At 43.8% G+C, this 16,867-nt stretch overlaps 3 protein-coding genes and 4 long non-coding RNA genes across 12 annotated transcripts; 2 read left to right on the top strand and 5 right to left on the bottom strand.

Moving 5' to 3' along the window:
- Positions 1-183: 183 nt before the first annotated feature.
- LOC118512711 (glutathione S-transferase C-terminal domain-containing protein homolog) lies at positions 184-2,883 on the bottom strand. Of its 4 annotated transcripts, none has more exons than XM_036057543.1 (3): positions 2,694-2,882; positions 2,359-2,592; positions 184-2,283 (listed from the first exon to the last, which is right to left on the bottom strand). In XM_036057543.1, the coding sequence occupies exon 3, from the start codon at positions 2,068-2,070 to the stop codon at positions 247-249; it is 1,824 nt and encodes a 607-aa protein (XP_035913436.1). In that variant the 5' UTR covers positions 2,071-2,283; positions 2,359-2,592; positions 2,694-2,882; the 3' UTR covers positions 184-246. The 4 variants fall into 4 exon arrangements, with proteins under 4 accessions (XP_035913436.1, XP_035913439.1, XP_035913437.1 ...); XM_036057546.1 differs by having other exon boundaries at positions 2,359-2,531; XM_036057544.1 differs by having other exon boundaries at positions 2,359-2,549; positions 2,694-2,873.
- A 618-nt stretch (positions 2,884-3,501) lies between these two features.
- LOC118512710 (structural maintenance of chromosomes protein 3-like) lies at positions 3,502-8,412 on the bottom strand. Of its 2 annotated transcripts, XM_036057542.1 has the most exons (7): positions 8,373-8,412; positions 8,109-8,210; positions 7,931-8,045; positions 7,709-7,851; positions 4,784-7,188; positions 4,485-4,716; positions 3,502-4,408 (listed from the first exon to the last, which is right to left on the bottom strand). In XM_036057542.1, exons 2-7 carry the CDS (start codon positions 8,121-8,123, stop codon positions 3,674-3,676), a joined length of 3,645 nt encoding a protein of 1,214 aa, XP_035913435.1. In that variant the 5' UTR covers positions 8,124-8,210; positions 8,373-8,412; the 3' UTR covers positions 3,502-3,673. The 2 variants fall into 2 exon arrangements, with proteins under 2 accessions (XP_035913435.1, XP_035913434.1); XM_036057541.1 differs by lacking the exon at positions 8,373-8,412 and having other exon boundaries at positions 8,109-8,333.
- Positions 8,360-10,338, bottom strand: LOC118512712 (cell cycle checkpoint protein RAD17). 2 transcript variants are annotated; one of them, XM_036057549.1, is made up of 5 exons: positions 9,185-10,329; positions 8,922-9,115; positions 8,728-8,849; positions 8,495-8,666; positions 8,360-8,408 (listed from the first exon to the last, which is right to left on the bottom strand). In XM_036057549.1, the coding sequence occupies exons 1-4, from the start codon at positions 10,137-10,139 to the stop codon at positions 8,513-8,515; spliced, it is 1,425 nt and encodes a 474-aa protein (XP_035913442.1). In that variant the 5' UTR covers positions 10,140-10,329; the 3' UTR covers positions 8,360-8,408; positions 8,495-8,512. The 2 variants fall into 2 exon arrangements, with proteins under 2 accessions (XP_035913442.1, XP_035913441.1); XM_036057548.1 differs by lacking the exon at positions 8,360-8,408 and having other exon boundaries at positions 8,439-8,666; positions 9,185-10,338.
- A 99-nt stretch (positions 10,339-10,437) lies between these two features.
- LOC118512708 lies at positions 10,438-12,531 on the top strand. The gene is made up of 2 exons (XR_004906343.1): positions 10,438-10,672; positions 11,664-12,531. It is a non-coding gene; the product is annotated as an uncharacterized LOC118512708 (long non-coding RNA).
- On the bottom strand, positions 12,013-13,386 carry LOC118512707. Its single transcript, XR_004906342.1, has 2 exons — positions 12,915-13,386; positions 12,013-12,808 (listed from the first exon to the last, which is right to left on the bottom strand). It is a non-coding gene; the product is annotated as an uncharacterized LOC118512707 (long non-coding RNA).
- Positions 13,387-13,585: 199 nt separating this feature from the next.
- LOC118512705 lies at positions 13,586-14,963 on the top strand. The gene is made up of 2 exons (XR_004906340.1): positions 13,586-14,054; positions 14,161-14,963. It is a non-coding gene; the product is annotated as an uncharacterized LOC118512705 (long non-coding RNA).
- Positions 14,438-16,531, bottom strand: LOC118512706. The gene is made up of 2 exons (XR_004906341.1): positions 16,297-16,531; positions 14,438-15,305 (listed from the first exon to the last, which is right to left on the bottom strand). It is a non-coding gene; the product is annotated as an uncharacterized LOC118512706 (long non-coding RNA).
- Between the last annotated feature and the right edge of the window lie 336 nt (positions 16,532-16,867).

Raw genomic sequence — 16,867 nt, 5'->3', positions numbered from 1 at the left:
TGATCAAACCGAGAGCGAAGCACTACAGCAGCCAAAGCAGGGCCGCGTGCTGATAATACCAGTCATCGTTTCAGCAAGATGCGCAGAGAACCACAGCGAGCTGGTTTACTGTATCAAGGAAAACTGTACGAGAGATGTGCCACATTTTCTCATGCCTAACCCTTCAACATAGCTTCGCGTGCGTTTCACAATTAAAATGTTACCATTTATTTCGAAGCGTACACTACAATCGTTCCAACGCACGTTTCAAATACCGCCACCATAAATACCGACCAAAAGCCGGTTCTTTGGCGTGCAGGTCTCGTCCTTCAACCGCTTGCGCAACACCACATACCCCAGCTCTTCCGCTCTCAGTGCCCGGTCCCGATCGATCACATCCATACAGTAAAATCCCTGATGAGCTTTCGCCACATTCGTCCTATCGCTCGCCAGATCATGCGTTTGATCCGCACAGTGCGCTATGCAGAAGTACTCCCTCAGCAACAGTTCCGATCGCTGGAAGAGGCTGCTACGCGGGTACGTTACCTGCTCGAGATTGTACAGCTTCCCGTAACAGCACGGACAGCTGACAAAGTGTGCCCGTTGAGCGAAACACTTCTCCAGCACGATGTCCGTGGCAACGCCACACGCATGCAGCGATACGCCGATGTCGAAGCGAGCGGTAAAGTAGTCCAAATTGCACTGGAAAAACACCACATTGCGCAGGGCAAGCCTTTCCACGCGTTCCATCGCACGTTGTTGCGATTCTTCCTTGTTTTCTAGCAGATAAATTGTGCAGCCTGGCAAGAGGTAGGCCAGCAGTATTCCGAGATGCCCGGTGCCGGAGCAAAAGTCCACAATGATTGAGCCATTGTTTGCCAGCTGCATTACTTCGTTGACCAAACTTTCCAGCTGGTGCCGTTTACGGAGAATGCGAGCGGGCGGTAACTTGCCACCCTCGGGTCGCGCATCCATCGGTACCGTGTCCCAGCTGAACAGGTTCGCCTCCCAATCGTTCTCCGTGCTGCCAATATCGGTCGGGATGCGGCTCACTTTACGCAGTATGTCAACCACCTCCGCTTGATTAGTTGTCAGTATTTGATCGCCCTTCAGATTGAGCTTTTTCGTGTCCGATTTGTACAGACTAAATTCCTTCGGGATGGTAATCTGCAGTTCGGCCAAACTTGACCAGGGTAGTGGAGACGGTTGACCGTCCCAGTGTGGCATTACCTCATTGCACACACGTTTCAGCTGGCCATCGTCGTCCTTGTCCACGCGCTCTAGCCACTCCATAGTGTTGGGAAACTTTTTGCGGAAAAAGTCCTTCGACAGCCGGCGTTCAATCACATCGAAGCAAATAAACAGTATCAGGTCGGCCAGTGTTTTCTCGTACCCTTCCGCAAACTTGTGGTTGGCATGGAAATCAAACCGCTGATCAACGCCTACCAGCTTCTGATGCTCTTCGTCCGATGATATGCGCACATTGTTAACAAGATTGATCAGTTTGTAGATGTTGTGTGATTTCAGTGGCTGCAGCAGATGACTTTCGAACTGACCGAGCTCGTGGGGCAGGCTACTGGCCACCGGTTCCAATGTGAGTAAATCTTCCACGCACCGTATTATATCAACTTCACAAAACTTTGTCCACAGAGAAGCGTCCGCCGGTGCTACCAGTGTATTGCCCTTGAAACCTAGCAATCCTTCCGAGGTTGCCGATACCGTCGCAATGTGTTCCTTCGTCAAGCGGCGACAAACGCCACACAGCCCGGACACAATCGTGTTGATGCGCTCGATCGAGATCGAGGGCAGTTGACAGAAGAGTGCCGGATGTTCATCGTTCGGAACCGTGTTCGTGGCGTCGATGAAATTGACCGACTGGTCGCCGCGGATTGTCGAACGAGGCACCACAACCCGCAGAACGTTGGAAGTTGCTTTGCATTGCACAAAATGTACGACAACGTTCGAGGGGTTAATTTCTAAGTAGCGGTACAGCGCCAGCACGACGAACGTTTCGAGCGGAACATCCAGATGGTGGAGAGAATCATCCACAGACCCGGGTGCTCGATAGTAGTACTTGAGGTAGAGCTTCATCCTATTTTTTGTATCTGTGGAAGCTAAGCGAGTGTTTTTTTTTTTTTCTCGTTCCCCTATGCACCTAGTTCTCGCTGAATCTTTAGCATAGTCCGTCGGTTAAGCGTTTTCTGCCGCAGAAAGGATATCGCCGCCGAAAGCGTACCGACAATTGAAAGTGAAATTTGGAACGACCAGTAGTGCCGTTCATCCAACCACGCCACCCGGTCACAGCTGCAAATGAGGAAAAGGGGAAAGTTAAATTTTCCATTGGCTGGTGCTGTGGGCTAGTTCCTCTTTTCCGCTTACCTTCTAGTCACGATCTCTCCTCCAATGCACTTCAGTACCTCTTTGTTGTGTGTATGCACACAGACTCCCTGGGATTTGCTCGCAATCTCAAACGCGGTGCACGGATGACAGTCCTTGATCACTTCGTACGTTTCGCGCTGCCAGCAGGTGGAATTATTCTCGATCACAAACTCCTGTCGACGAGAGCCTGCCTTCATCCATTTGGATTCGATGATCAGTACAACTATGGTTAGTCTAGTGGCGAGGAAGGTGTGTAGAGGTTGGAATATGTGGAATCCGCAGGAATGGTTAGTGAACGATGCGGGTAAACATAGCAAATCGATGGCCATACTTACAATATAAGGCAGCTGATTCCAAACACCATGCGTTTCTTGGACAGGTTCTCTATCATGTTTGTGGTATATCAGACTCTAATATAACAAAAACATTGGATAGTAAGGTAATATTGCTACTGCAAACACAGTAAAAACGTGCAATGTGTGGTAAATGATGTTTGCTTTTGTTGTGGATGATGTTGTTGCTGACATGTCAATCTGACAGCTCAAAACTTTCTCCCAAATAGCAAATCTTCCGACACGATTGTCCGACACGAGTTCCCCTATAGAGCGCCTAAACTTATGCAATGTTTTCAATCAACAGTGACGTCATCTGTTGCGCACTAGCGTTTTGCTCTACGTAGGCTACCAATTGAGGCAAAATGTGTGGAAAATTGAACTGAAAACGACGTGGAAAATTATTTATAAAGGAGTTTTTAAAAATTAAGCAAGCGTCTCCAATTTGTTGACTTCTGTAAATATTTGACTCTCTAGCAAAAAGTAATTGCCTGACACTATAAAGCGTTCCTATGAAATGAACGCTCTTTAAAACGATTTTAGCCCTCCTCTATTCCGGTCTTGATTGGCTCCTGACTAATTTGCCAAATTAAAATAAACGGTTGGGTCCATATCCCTGCTTGTTACACAAAGAGATGGCTTGAAAAACTAAATTTCTTTTGAAACTCCCGGCTATCTCCTCATTCTATTCTAAACAGAATGCGTGCCGACATAGTGTGTTTCTTCCTGATAAGTAGCTTAGAAAATATTAGCTTTATCTTCGTACATCAATTAGAAATAACTGCAGGCATATGAGAAAACATGTAAAATGTTCGTGTGCAGTGAAACAAACATTTATTATCAACAATCCAATTGTGTAGCAGTTTTCAATTTTTGTATCTGTATCCTAGCAAAAAACATTAACATCTCAATCGAGTCAATTAATCGACATGATAGTTTTCTACCGTACATCATTACGTACACACCTCTAGCATAGATTAATGCTAACGGCGAATAGTATCATCGACGACAAAGTCGAACGCCCGCTCTTTCGACACGGCGCCAATGCTGCTCGCTGTGTTCCGGTACCGGACACCGAAATACTTATCCGCATGCTCCAACAGTTCGCGCCGAAACGTGATCGTAATGAACTGCGAGTTTGCACTCAGCGCGTGTATCTCGTTCGCCACCACCTTACGATGCCCGCTGTCCAGCGCCTGATCGATCTCATCGAACAGATAGAACGGAGCGGGATTGTACTTCTGCATCGCGAAAATAAGTGCAATCGCGACCAACGTTTTTTGGCCGCCGGATAGCGTGCCCAGCTCGCTCCGGGTTCCCTCACTAGCCATGAACGAAACCTCCACGGCTAGTCCTACGTAACGATCCGGCACGCCATCACCATCGTACGACTCGTCCGTGGTGGTATCGTCACTGTCGGCATTACCGTCCGTCGTTTGCAAAATAAGCTTCCCGCAGCCGGCCGGCACAAAGCGGGAAAATATTTCAATAAAGTTCCTATTGACGGTGTTGAAAATATGTTCGATACAGTCCATGCGCTGGGCCTGCAACCGCTGCACAGTGGATTCGTGCATTTTGCGTGTATCCTCGGACTCTTTCAACTTTCGATCCATCACGCTCAACGATTGTGACACACGTGCATACTCATCGACGGCTGTTTTGTTGACGGAGCTAAACTTTTTCAGCTGCTTGCTCGTCCGCTCAAGTTCCTGCATCAGCTGAAGAAAAGGATGGAGAATAGGAAGATACTCATTAAGCTCTGACTGGAAAGTTGGCCAATTGGCATAAACGCACCTTAGGTAGGGTCATTTTGTCGTACCCTTGGTCAAACGCTGGCAAAACACCCAGAGCTTCGATTTCCTTTGCGTACCGGTTAACCTCAGCAGCCAACTGTCGCTTCCGTGCTTCGTGTGACGTCTCACGGGGATCCTTGGTGGAAATGGCTTCTTCGGCGTGTTTCAGCTTTTTCAACCAATACTCCAACTCTTTGGTAAGCTTTTTGCCCTTATCGGTTAAATCTCGGACCCTGGAAAAGCCGAAAAAAGGGAGACGAATATGTTTAACTATACCAGCCATGTTATATGCTCACTTACTGTTTGTCTACGTTGCTGATATCCTGGACCAGCAAATCGATTTTGCTGGAAAGCGTCTTTTGCTGCTGCTCGTACACCGTCCTTTGATTGGCAAGCGAACCATAGCTGCGGCCCGCCAGCGAAGCAATGAGCGCATCACGCTTCGGTATCAATTGCCCATTCAGCCTGTTCTCCAACTTGTCCTTCTCGCGCTGCACTTGCAGCTCGGCATTGAACGCTTCGTTTTGCTGCGTCCGCAAGCATCTGATCTCTTCGTCAAGCTGCGCTATGAAACGTTCCTCCTTCTCGGTTAGCACGCAGATAAATTGGGTTTCCAGCTCACGGCGGAGGCTTTCCTCCTTGGCCACGAGTAGGTCGAGATCCGTTTGCTGGGTACGAATTTTACGCTCCAGTTCGGTACATTTCTCACCCAGCCGTCGGCACTGGGTCGGAACTGCGTGCAGTAGCGCTTGAAGCTGTTCCCTATTGCGCACCATTTTCCTGTGCTTCGCTTCCACTATCACGCGGTCCTGTTCATCTTTGTCAATGATTTCGTCCGCTTTGCTTTTCAATTTCCGTATGGATTGCAAGTCCGATTCGAGTCGAGCGATCTTTGCACCCATCTCGCACAGTGCCAACGCTTGGTGAAGCTTCGTCGTACCGGGAGCACGATAGCCGCCTGTTAGTGCGCCCCTACCCACCATATCGCCATCACGCGTGACACAGGATCTTTGATGCTGCCGGTGAGCATTGACCGCCGTTTCCAGCCCATCGCACAGTAGCGTGCCGCCAAAGATGTGTTGAAACACGATCTCGAAACGATTGTCGTACGTTAGCAAAGATACTAAGGGCCGAACGGTTGCATCGCTACGCACGGCAGTGTGCATTTGCTGCCCCGCCTGCAATTTGTTTAATGGCATAAAATTATACTCTCCCCGCAGCTGGTGCTTGTTGCACAGCGCAATGAGCTCATTGGCGATCGCTTCCGACTCCACGATGTGATAGTATAGTTTGCTTCCGGCCACCGTTTCAACCGCGCGAAAAAGTTCCTCCTCGCACTGGAACGCTTCAAACACTCGACCGTGGTACCCGGCCAGCACGGGATGATGGTCGGCGTGTTGCGTTCGAAGCATGTCCAGCACTTTGGCGACGGCACGCCATCCGTCCGCAACACGCGTCCCAATTTGCTTGCGAAGCTTTTGCTCATGATCTGAGACTTGAGCCCGCCGATGGTTCAGCTCGATCATCTTTCTGCTTTCATCAGCGGCGAGCGTTTCCCGTACGGTCTTACTTTCCTGCAGACGAGCACCGATCTGGGCGAGCTGTGCTTTGTAGGCATTTTCCTGGTTCGCCAAAGTACCATGCTCCCCCTCATACCGTGTGCCGTCCTCTTTCTTTATTTCCAACCCGCCGATAAGCTCTTTGTGCTCGATCTTCATGCGACCTAGTGCTTCCGTTTGGACTTTAATCTGATTGCACACGTACGCAATCTCGTTCCGCAGAAATTGGTCCCGTGCTTCGCGGGTAGTAAATTGTATGCCTCGACGCTGTTTGTCTAATATTTCGTTGCGCCTTTCCTTCTTCTTCAAGAATGCACTTTCCAGCGTGTCCTTTCGCTCCTGCACTGCGGCCAGTTGACGCGCGACCGTTTCCAGCTGCATCTGCACATCGGAAATATCGGTCTGCTGGCGGACCAGCTCGGTTTGTTCCCGTTCCTGGTCGACACGTTGCCTGCCCAACTCCTGTACGGTGTCTTGCAGCTGCAGATCAAGCTTAACCATTTGCTTTTGCAGTCTAATGTGCTCTTCGCCGAGATACGTTTGTTTGGCCTGAGCGTTGGTAAGCTCGGCGCTGGTGTCTTTGCGATGCCGTTTCAGCTCGTTCGACTTCTCCATGGCTTCCGATTTTTGCAGCACAAATTGGCGCTCTTGCTCCTTCCAAGATTGTTCCGTGTGGTCAAGCGCGTTGAGCGCCCGTACCGCCTCTTGATGCTTTTTGTCCAGCACCATAAAGCTGAGTAGGCGATGCTTCTTATCGAGCTGCTCAAATTGCTCCTGTTCCTTCCGCTCGTTGAAGAGCAGCTTTAGGCGTTCCCCGAGCGAGGAACGTACGGTGCGTATTTGTTTCAAGCAAAGGTCCGCGTCGTGCATCAGCTTGATCGTCTCCTTAAGCTTCTCGTCGTACACCCGTATGCCGCCGATCTCGAACAGGACTTGCAGCAGCTGGGGCGGACGGGACATTGCTAGCTGATTGATTTTACCCTGCTTCACGATGTAGTACGGGCTGGCGGTTGACAAGCCGAGCGAATCCAGCATCTCCACCACCTCCCTGCGCGTTGCATTACGACCATTTAGCTTGTACTGATCCTTGGTAGCTGAAATGGTCCGACGTACGCGTGTTTCACCACAGTCTGAAGGTTTCTTTTCCTGGAAAGACGGTTAATAATTGACAATAAAGGAAAATGCTTGAGTTAGAATACGCTATGAAAAGCAAAATGCACAGTTCCATTCAAATCCCATCCAGACCGCCGTAACCCGTACCTAGGGCTAACTGCTTTGTTCAAGGGTAAAATCAAGTCACAGAAAGCCAAAAATGGCAGGTCGACGAGACCCTTGAGAGGTTGTAGTGGCAAGCAAGGAAAGATAACCACCGGCAGACGACTTGGATTTAACGATAGTTTTGAGGTTTCCAAGGGCGTTGTTTAAATCAGGCTTGCTTTGATCCGCAAATTTTGTTTAAATCGGAATAGCTAGGTGAAGAAGATAATGGACTCATCGTATACGTTGGACCACCGGACGAGTATAATCCGGAGAAACATATTTCAACGAGGTACGCCATGTTGGTGGTAACAGCACGATGGTGGCCTTGGGGACAAAAGCGCCCGATAGCAAAACTTTGCCCCACACCACCACAGCCAACACCCTTACAAGAACAAATGCAACTCACCGCAGAAATCGATGCCTTCTCGACGAGAACAATCTCCACGAACGCAGACTCGGTAGGAGATTTCGATGCGCCTTTGTTTATCAACCCAGCGCGTTCCGATTGTCTTAGGTTGGTGTACTCGTCGCTCAGTACGAACTCGATTGCTGTAGACAACCGTTGGTCAGTTAATTAGCTTAGCAATGGGGTTTTGCACTTACTAGCATAAGCAGTTTTCTAACTCACCACTGAAGAAATTACTCTTTCCCGAGCCGTTTCTTCCCACCACGACGTTATGCTTGGGATCGAGCTGCTCAACGACGGTCTGATTCATGTAGCTTTTAAAACCATTGATTATTATCTGGCAAGGAAATTGGAAAGCGCTTTAAGGTATAGACATAAATGTACAAGCAACATTGCTTACCTCTCTCAAATACATGCTGGGACCGTAAATCTCTACGGAGCACCTGTTGTCCGCGTCTGAATAATCCGGTTGCTAGAATTAAACTGGTATGTGATCGTTCTCCTACACCAACGATGGAATCACATCAATCAGATGAAATTCTCATCAGCCCATGGTTGCCTCTGGTTACCATGGTTACCGCAAAAGTATTCAAAATGGCAACCGTTGCCTACTTCCCACAACCGCCTGCTTAGTTGAATGGAAAGGATTTTTCGGGTTACTCACCTTTTTCTTTGGCTTCTTCGTTTACAGAGTCGACTCCTAGGATTGACGATAAAGCTTGCACGTTGGTTCGCATGGTTTAACAAAAAAATATCTTTAATTAACCTTCTATAATTTACACGTACATGGTTTTCTCTCGTTCGCTACTGGGTGGCCACCGCATCACTGTGAGATTTGTTTAATGCAGGCTTCCAAATGATGGACACATATCCCTTGTACTCCGTTGCCAGCAACCGGGTCGGTACCGGGCGCAGAATCAGTCCGTGCTTTATGAGCTGTCCTTCGTACGCTTTGGTACTGAAAGAAAATTGCTTCCTTTTTATAATCCTGTCCACCATCTTCCACCATTTCCTCATACCTTTCGTGCAGCTGAACCTTAATTTTTTTCCTTATCGGTTGAAAACCGTGCGTGGTTTGCTCGTTGTACACCATCATGCTTCGAACAGCTATGTTTAAGCCATACGTTGCCAATTGATCGCTCTACAAGGGCAAATAACGAAAGGGTAGAGTAAGCATCGAAGCGACAGTTTCGTGAAAATGAGCGTGAAATACCCTAAACTCGTTCATGATAGCATCCACCACGGTTAGCGCATCCGATGCCCGGGACACGTTTTGAATGTCTGAACATCTGGTTACGTAGTTTGAGTGCAGCAGTGAAACGATGCTCGCCGGTTGCGTTAAAAAGCATTCCGCAATGCTTTCGGGCGAATGGACGAATCTCGTACCTTCGTGCTGTTGTTTAACAACTGTGGGGATAAGAGGTGTAGATGGGCATTATGCATGTTACCGCTCTTCTTACACAGCCAAACACTCACATTTGGGATGAAAGATGCGACCCAGCCCATGCATAATCGTTAAATTTTCACTCAATCCCACCGGGTTAGTGTTCTTGTTAGCGGCGGTTGATTTCTTTTTTTTGCCACTGTGACCAACACCGTCACCGGTCGGATGCAAGCGCTTTGGCCATACACCGGCCTCGGACTTCATGCAGGTGAACAGATAGTTCAGACAGCAGTTCCGTAAATCCCCCTGCGATGAAGCTACAATGTCCTCTTCCACCGCCCTGGAAGGAACTGCTTGATACAGTTTCGACATTTGCGCATCTGCCCTTATGATACCGGTTATACGTTTGATTGCTTTCTTCAGCAAAGTTGCCGATACGGCATTGAACTTGATGTGGTGTATCTGGAAGCTCTCCATAATTGTTGCGGGGAATAAATTGTACGCCACATCTAGCGATTTGCTCGCAGTATCGGTGGCAATGAACACGATCGGATCGGTGCTGCTGTCCCGAAACCGTTCCAGCGAATCGTGAAACTCTTCCGGTGAGCGGAGCATCGAGTTGGGGAAATCTTTCACGAGCAGCAGCCTGCCGGTTTCGTTCGCTGTACTGAACAGGGAACAGTAGCGCGAGGTTTTGTAGAGAAAATCGTTAAACAGTGCCTTCTGCGAGCGACGGCCTTTCCTATCTTCCCGATTATCCTCGAAATCGTATCCATCGCTAAGGAAGAGATCCACATCGACCGGAGTTGTCCACTCACTGATGCCGTAGTTCATCGCTTGTGCGAGCGTTTTAAGGCAAATGCTTTTGCCACTGCCCGACGGACCCGTGATGAGCAGGATTTGAGAGGCTGGGTGCATTTTTTGGGCCTCGGTAAGCCACAACTTTACCTCTTCGATCTTCTTCACGTGAATTGCCAGATCCGCTTCCTGGGACGGTTTGAAGTGTTCCAGCAGGTCGAGCGGACCTCCATCGCTTTTCTTTTGCATGCTTCGCGCGTTGGAATACAAGCCTGTGCGCTGATTACCAACTTGAATTTAACTCCAAGTAGGCTGGAAGTCTGGGAACTGGGTTCCTAGATCCTTGTGGCGTACGATGCCGGTGTTTGCAGCTGAAACTGTTTTGTTTTAATTTAGCGCGAGCGACAAGGTATGTAGATATAGAAGGTAGAGTTGTTTAGAGCAAATTGACATTTCTCGACCTGACATAACAGTTCCGTGGTGATCAAGGGGAAGGGTATTGAGAAGTGTGATGGCAGCGTCAGAGGAGGCGCCGGTGGTGGCAAGGTATATAGATTTAGGAGGTAGAATTATATAGAGCAATTTGACATTTCGCGACTTGACGTTTTTGTTCCGTGGTGAGGTGGAGAAGAAATGGTTGTGGAATGGTAGAAGGTATTGGTGGAGGTATTGTTTACAAATATTTACCCTCATAGCTTCTTGTACTTTCGGTTTGCTCGGTTGTGGATTGCGTGTTTTTGGTGGCTTTGAAGTGATATCATAAGGAAGTGTGTTTTTTGAAGGTTAATTTTTTGTTATAGTTATTTTTTATAATCATTTAATAAAAATTATAGTTTGTATTAAACTCAAACCCATGTTTGTTTTTCCTTCATTCGCAAAGCGCTCACAGTTATGATATGTGCATAAGAATTAATTTCTTAAATATTTGCATAGCTTTTTCTGCATTACTTACATGTTCACCACTGACACGTACATTTCAATCGAGGCAATTTTTGATTTTCATTTCTTGGGAATGATTTATAATGATCTATATGTTTAAAAAGAAATACTAAACCAAATATCCACCCGTTTTGAAAATGTTTCTAATTCTTCAAGGTACTAGTGCTTGTAGATAATAGCTGAGCAGCTTTTCAGTTTTTCGTTCTTTCTTGTGGCGTAATCTATTTTTTGTACGTTTGAATAATGGTGTTATATCGGTCTTAATACAATTTATAAATAGAAAGTAAATCCATTTTAGATTTTTTTTTATTATGCAACCAACATCGACCATATAAAGCCAGTTTCGAAGTACTATGTAATATTGTACACGTCGGAACATAACATTTTTCCATGTTATCGTAGGATTCACAAAACAAGGATTTGTAGTTATGTGCTACTATTTTTCCAGTAACGACATTGATGCTTTTTATGATACAGACGACTTACAATTTGCAATAATATATCTTCCCTCACTACTGGTCAAACCCAAAGAATATTTGTTGTTTTCTGATTTTTAAAAGCCCAAGAAAGCTAACAACTTGTACAATCGAGTGATCTCACAATTTCGTTAAATGTTGAATCGTACTCCATATATTTTTTTCACTTTCATTTTATCAAACTTAAAAAACCACTCATGTTAACATGAGGAAAAGCATTAGTAATGTGATAATAAAACACAGTTTTGTTGCTTTTTATTTCGTTCTTTGAAATGAAAAATGTTTTAATAATCGATCTCTTAATTTTTTGTCATTCTATTCAAAACGGTTGATTAAATTATTTTATTACTGGTTACAGGGGAAAGCACGGGACACATAACGTATTAAAACATCGATAAACTAATTTGCTGAGCTGTTTGATGGTGTAGATATCCTGAGACCGAAAGCCGAAAGGATGGTTAATGAACATGAAGCAGATGCCGGACTCATGCCCCACCTTCAAGGTTCGTCCGCGACTCGGTTGGCACAAGGCGTAGAAGAGTATAGCGAACTCGTTAACTGTATCAGGCGGAGTCGAACTCGGAAGCCGCCACGGTTCGAAGATTGCAGCGGTTTACTGAGTTTCTTTCTTTCGGCTACGTGTCCATTTCGGATAAACTTGTTCGAAAGAGTGGGCAAGTAGTAGAAACTAGTAGTAAGATACAATGTGCAGTAACAAGAGTAATGAACACAATGTGATCAACTTTAATGAAGCCAAATTATAAATATTAACATAAGTTTACAAACAAGTTTTCCTATATACTAAAGCAGAGAGCAATAAGAGCCGGTCTCTACATATCTCAATCAACTAGTTCATTCGTAACTTCTAAGCTATGTTTAGTCCGCAAATGAAATAACGATGGTTTTGTAGAAGTAGTTTTAATCACTAGATACATTAACAATATCCTTACTTATTTTTGCTGAGCACTTTGACTCCCTGGACATCGAAGTGAAAGTTCTTTCTTTTCAATCACCTTCAAAAAATGTCTTAAGTATGTGATGATTCTGTTAATGGCAAATTTTACCGTCCTGGCTACAACGTCGACGTTGTTCGTTTATCGCTGTCCATATAACACTGAATGAAATGTGTATTCATATATATTCGTCGTTTTGAAAGAAAGCGTTTAAACGCTGAGTAAAGTTGTTCCGTTTCATTGAATCGTTAAATAAAAATAATGAACAGCAAATACAGCTTTAAAATAGACTTATTGTAAACGGTTGGCACCTGCACACGTTGGGTTGTGTTGTTCACGAATAAAAATTACAAATTTTCCCTCTTGCCTTAAATATTGAATGCCCCGTAAACAGTTTACAGTATCATTCAATATAAACGTTCTTACACCGATGATCGATGGAGTCCTTACCTGGATCCAGTGGAGGCAGCACATCATGATACTGATACTTTACGGTCCACGCACTGGTGGTGCTGGTGCTTTCAAATCATAGTGAAACTTTCCGAACAATCTGATGGCAGAGAATCGAATTAGTCGTTCGTTGAAACCACAGATGAATGAAGAATAGAGGAAGCATCCATACAATCTACTGGACAACGAATGCATAAAATACTTACCTACGCATAATTGCTAATGCTATCCAGTGAAGCATTATACGCCTGACGGGTACGAAAGATAAGGGTTTCGAGGTGGATGCGGCACAATTCTATCCTATTCCTTGTAATTTATGGTACTTAGCACGAGAATCGAACAGCTTCACTTAATCTACCAGTGTAATTTTATCGAGTGGTATGCCGTAATTCGATACGTCCGATAGGCCTTTGGTAGCTGTATGAAGAAAACAACGTCACGCAAATTTCTTTTTAGAGCTGGTAAAGGAACTGTTTATCTTCAGTGCTATGTGCAACGACGATGATAAATGTAGAAACTTGGTTTACTGAACCGAAAAACGATGCTTTATGTTTGTTTATTTTGGTAGTCCCAAACCATATGATTAAGTAAACAAACTTTGAAGTTTCTCGACCGGCCAAAATCCAAAATGTCTACCTGCCAAATCGACAAAAATTCACCTTCTAAATATATACACCTTGGAGTTATGTCAGAGTTTGTTTACAAAAACATATGGTATGGGCTACAAACATGAACAAACAGCCTCGATTCTCAGACCCTTGAGCAATTTCGCTAATTTATGGGTTGTCTTCGCATATTAAGTGTTGTCCCACAGAAGATTGACGATATTTGGTTGCATTTTTCGTCAAAAAATCGCAAGCGATACCACCACCCAAGGTGTATATATTTAGAAGGTGAATTTTTGTCGATTTGGCAGGTAGACATTTTGGATTTTGGCCGGTCGAGAAACTTCAAAGTTTGTTTACTTAATCATATGGTTTGGGACTACCAAAATAAACAAACATAAAGCATCGTTTTTCGGTTCAGTAAACCAAGTTTCTACATTTATCATCGTCGTTGCACATAGCACTGAAGATAAACAGTTCCTTTACCAGCTCTAAAAAGAAATTTGCGTGACGTTGTTTTCTTCATACAGCTACCAAAGGCCTATCGGACGTATCGAATTACGGCATACCACTCGATAAAATTACACTGGTAGATTAAGTGAAGCTGTTCGATTCTCGTGCTAAGTACCATAAATTACAAGGAATAGGATAGAATTGTGCCGCATCCACCTCGAAACCCTTATCTTTCGTACCCGTCAGGCGTATAATGCTTCACTGGATAGCATTAGCAATTATGCGTAGGTAAGTATTTTATGCATTCGTTGTCCAGTAGATTGTATGGATGCTTCCTCTATTCTTCATTCATCTGTGGTTTCAACGAACGACTAATTCGATTCTCTGCCATCAGATTGTTCGGAAAGTTTCACTATGATTTGAAAGCACCAGCACCACCAGTGCGTGGACCGTAAAGTATCAGTATCATGATGTGCTGCCTCCACTGGATCCAGGTAAGGACTCCATCGATCATCGGTGTAAGAACGTTTATATTGAATGATACTGTAAACTGTTTACGGGGCATTCAATATTTAAGGCAAGAGGGAAAATTTGTAATTTTTATTCGTGAACAACACAACCCAACGTGTGCAGGTGCCAACCGTTTACAATAAGTCTATTTTAAAGCTGTATTTGCTGTTCATTATTTTTATTTAACGATTCAATGAAACGGAACAACTTTACTCAGCGTTTAAACGCTTTCTTTCAAAACGACGAATATATATGAATACACATTTCATTCAGTGTTATATGGACAGCGATAAACGAACAACGTCGACGTTGTAGCCAGGACGGTAAAATTTGCCATTAACAGAATCATCACATACTTAAGACATTTTTTGAAGGTGATTGAAAAGAAAGAACTTTCACTTCGATGTCCAGGGAGTCAAAGTGCTCAGCAAAAATAAGTAAGGATATTGTTAATGTATCTAGTGATTAAAACTACTTCTACAAAACCATCGTTATTTCATTTGCGGACTAAACATAGCTTAGAAGTTACGAATGAACTAGTTGATTGAGATATGTAGAGACCGGCTCTTATTGCTCTCTGCTTTAGTATATAGGAAAACTTGTTTGTAAACTTATGTTAATATTTATAATTTGGCTTCATTAAAGTTGATCACATTGTGTTCATTACTCTTGTTACTGCACATTGTATCTTACTACTAGTTTCTACTACTTGCCCACTCTTTCGAACAAGTTTATCCGAAATGGACACGTAGCCGAAAGAAAGAAACTCAGTAAACCGCTGCAATCTTCGAACCGTGGCGGCTTCCGAGTTCGACTCCGCCTGATACAGTTAACGAGTTCGCTATACTCTTCTACGCCTTGTGCCAACCGAGTCGCGGACGAACCTTGAAGGTGGGGCATGAGTCCGGCATCTGCTTCATGTTCATTAACCATCCTTTCGGCTTTCGGTCTCAGGATATCTACACCATCAAACAGCTCAGCAAATTAGTTTATCGATGTTTTAATACGTTATGTGTCCCGTGCTTTCCCCTGTAACCAGTAATAAAATAATTTAATCAACCGTTTTGAATAGAATGACAAAAAATTAAGAGATCGATTATTAAAACATTTTTCATTTCAAAGAACGAAATAAAAAGCAACAAAACTGTGTTTTATTATCACATTACTAATGCTTTTCCTCATGTTAACATGAGTGGTTTTTTAAGTTTGATAAAATGAAAGTGAAAAAAATATATGGAGTACGATTCAACATTTAACGAAATTGTGAGATCACTCGATTGTACAAGTTGTTAGCTTTCTTGGGCTTTTAAAAATCAGAAAACAACAAATATTCTTTGGGTTTGACCAGTAGTGAGGGAAGATATATTATTGCAAATTGTAAGTCGTCTGTATCATAAAAAGCATCAATGTCGTTACTGGAAAAATAGTAGCACATAACTACAAATCCTTGTTTTGTGAATCCTACGATAACATGGAAAAATGTTATGTTCCGACGTGTACAATATTACATAGTACTTCGAAACTGGCTTTATATGGTCGATGTTGGTTGCATAATAAAAAAAAATCTAAAATGGATTTACTTTCTATTTATAAATTGTATTAAGACCGATATAACACCATTATTCAAACGTACAAAAAATAGATTACGCCACAAGAAAGAACGAAAAACTGAAAAGCTGCTCAGCTATTATCTACAAGCACTAGTACCTTGAAGAATTAGAAACATTTTCAAAACGGGTGGATATTTGGTTTAGTATTTCTTTTTAAACATATAGATCATTATAAATCATTCCCAAGAAATGAAAATCAAAAATTGCCTCGATTGAAATGTACGTGTCAGTGGTGAACATGTAAGTAATGCAGAAAAAGCTATGCAAATATTTAAGAAATTAATTCTTATGCACATATCATAACTGTGAGCGCTTTGCGAATGAAGGAAAAACAAACATGGGTTTGAGTTTAATACAAACTATAATTTTTATTAAATGATTATAAAAAATAACTATAACAAAAAATTAACCTTCAAAAAACACACTTCCTTATGATATCACTTCAAAGCCACCAAAAACACGCAATCCACAACCGAGCAAACCGAAAGTACAAGAAGCTATGAGGGTAAATATTTGTAAACAATACCTCCACCAATACCTTCTACCATTCCACAACCATTTCTTCTCCACCTCACCACGGAACAAAAACGTCAAGTCGCGAAATGTCAAATTGCTCTATATAATTCTACCTCCTAAATCTATATACCTTGATTCTACCTCCTAAATCTATATACCTTGCCTTCTAAATACATACACCTTGCGCGAGCGATTTCTGTCAGTTGCTCTTAAACGTCAAATTTTGAAATGCATTGCAGGGTTCGTAGTTTACCGTTGCCTTGGGTGGAGTAGAAGAGTTATTCTAAAATCCCTTAAAAGTGTATTTGCCACGAGGGCTATATTGAGCTAGTGCAAAGTGCGTAATACAACAGAATACTTTGCACGATACGAATACTCATGCAATTAAAAAAACGTCAATATCTCGTGTATATAGTACATTTATCGGGCACCAGCAGTGCAGGGCTCGCTTATCGCCAAAACATA

Source organism: Anopheles stephensi, chromosome 3 (genome assembly GCF_013141755.1).
Source record: "Anopheles stephensi strain Indian chromosome 3, UCI_ANSTEP_V1.0, whole genome shotgun sequence".
Taxonomy (NCBI): domain Eukaryota; kingdom Metazoa; phylum Arthropoda; class Insecta; order Diptera; family Culicidae; genus Anopheles; species Anopheles stephensi.
Note: the sequence above shows the minus strand (reverse complement) of the source record. Positions and strands in the feature narration are given on the sequence as shown.

Bases quoted from the DNA above. Each gene is read 5' to 3' on its own strand.
- LOC118512711 (XM_036057543.1), bottom strand. From the start codon at position 2,070: ATGAAGCTCTACCTCAAGTACTACTATCGAGCACCCGGGTCTGTGGAT.
- LOC118512712 (XM_036057548.1), bottom strand. From the start codon at position 10,139: ATGCAAAAGAAAAGCGATGGAGGTCCGCTCGACCTGCTGGAACACTTC. The intron at 9,116-9,184 runs GTGAGTGTTTGG...TTATCCCCACAG, and splicing joins TCGCATCTTTCATCCCAAAT to TTGTTAAACAACAGCACGAA. The intron at 8,667-8,727 runs GTATGAGGAAAT...ATTTTCTTTCAG, and splicing joins AAGGTTCAGCTGCACGAAAG to TACCAAAGCGTACGAAGGAC.
- LOC118512710 (XM_036057542.1), bottom strand. The intron at 4,717-4,783 runs GTAAGTGAGCAT...CGGCTTTTCCAG, and splicing joins ATCAGCAACGTAGACAAACA to GGTCCGAGATTTAACCGATA. The intron at 4,409-4,484 runs GTGCGTTTATGC...CCTTTTCTTCAG, and splicing joins ACAAAATGACCCTACCTAAG to CTGATGCAGGAACTTGAGCG.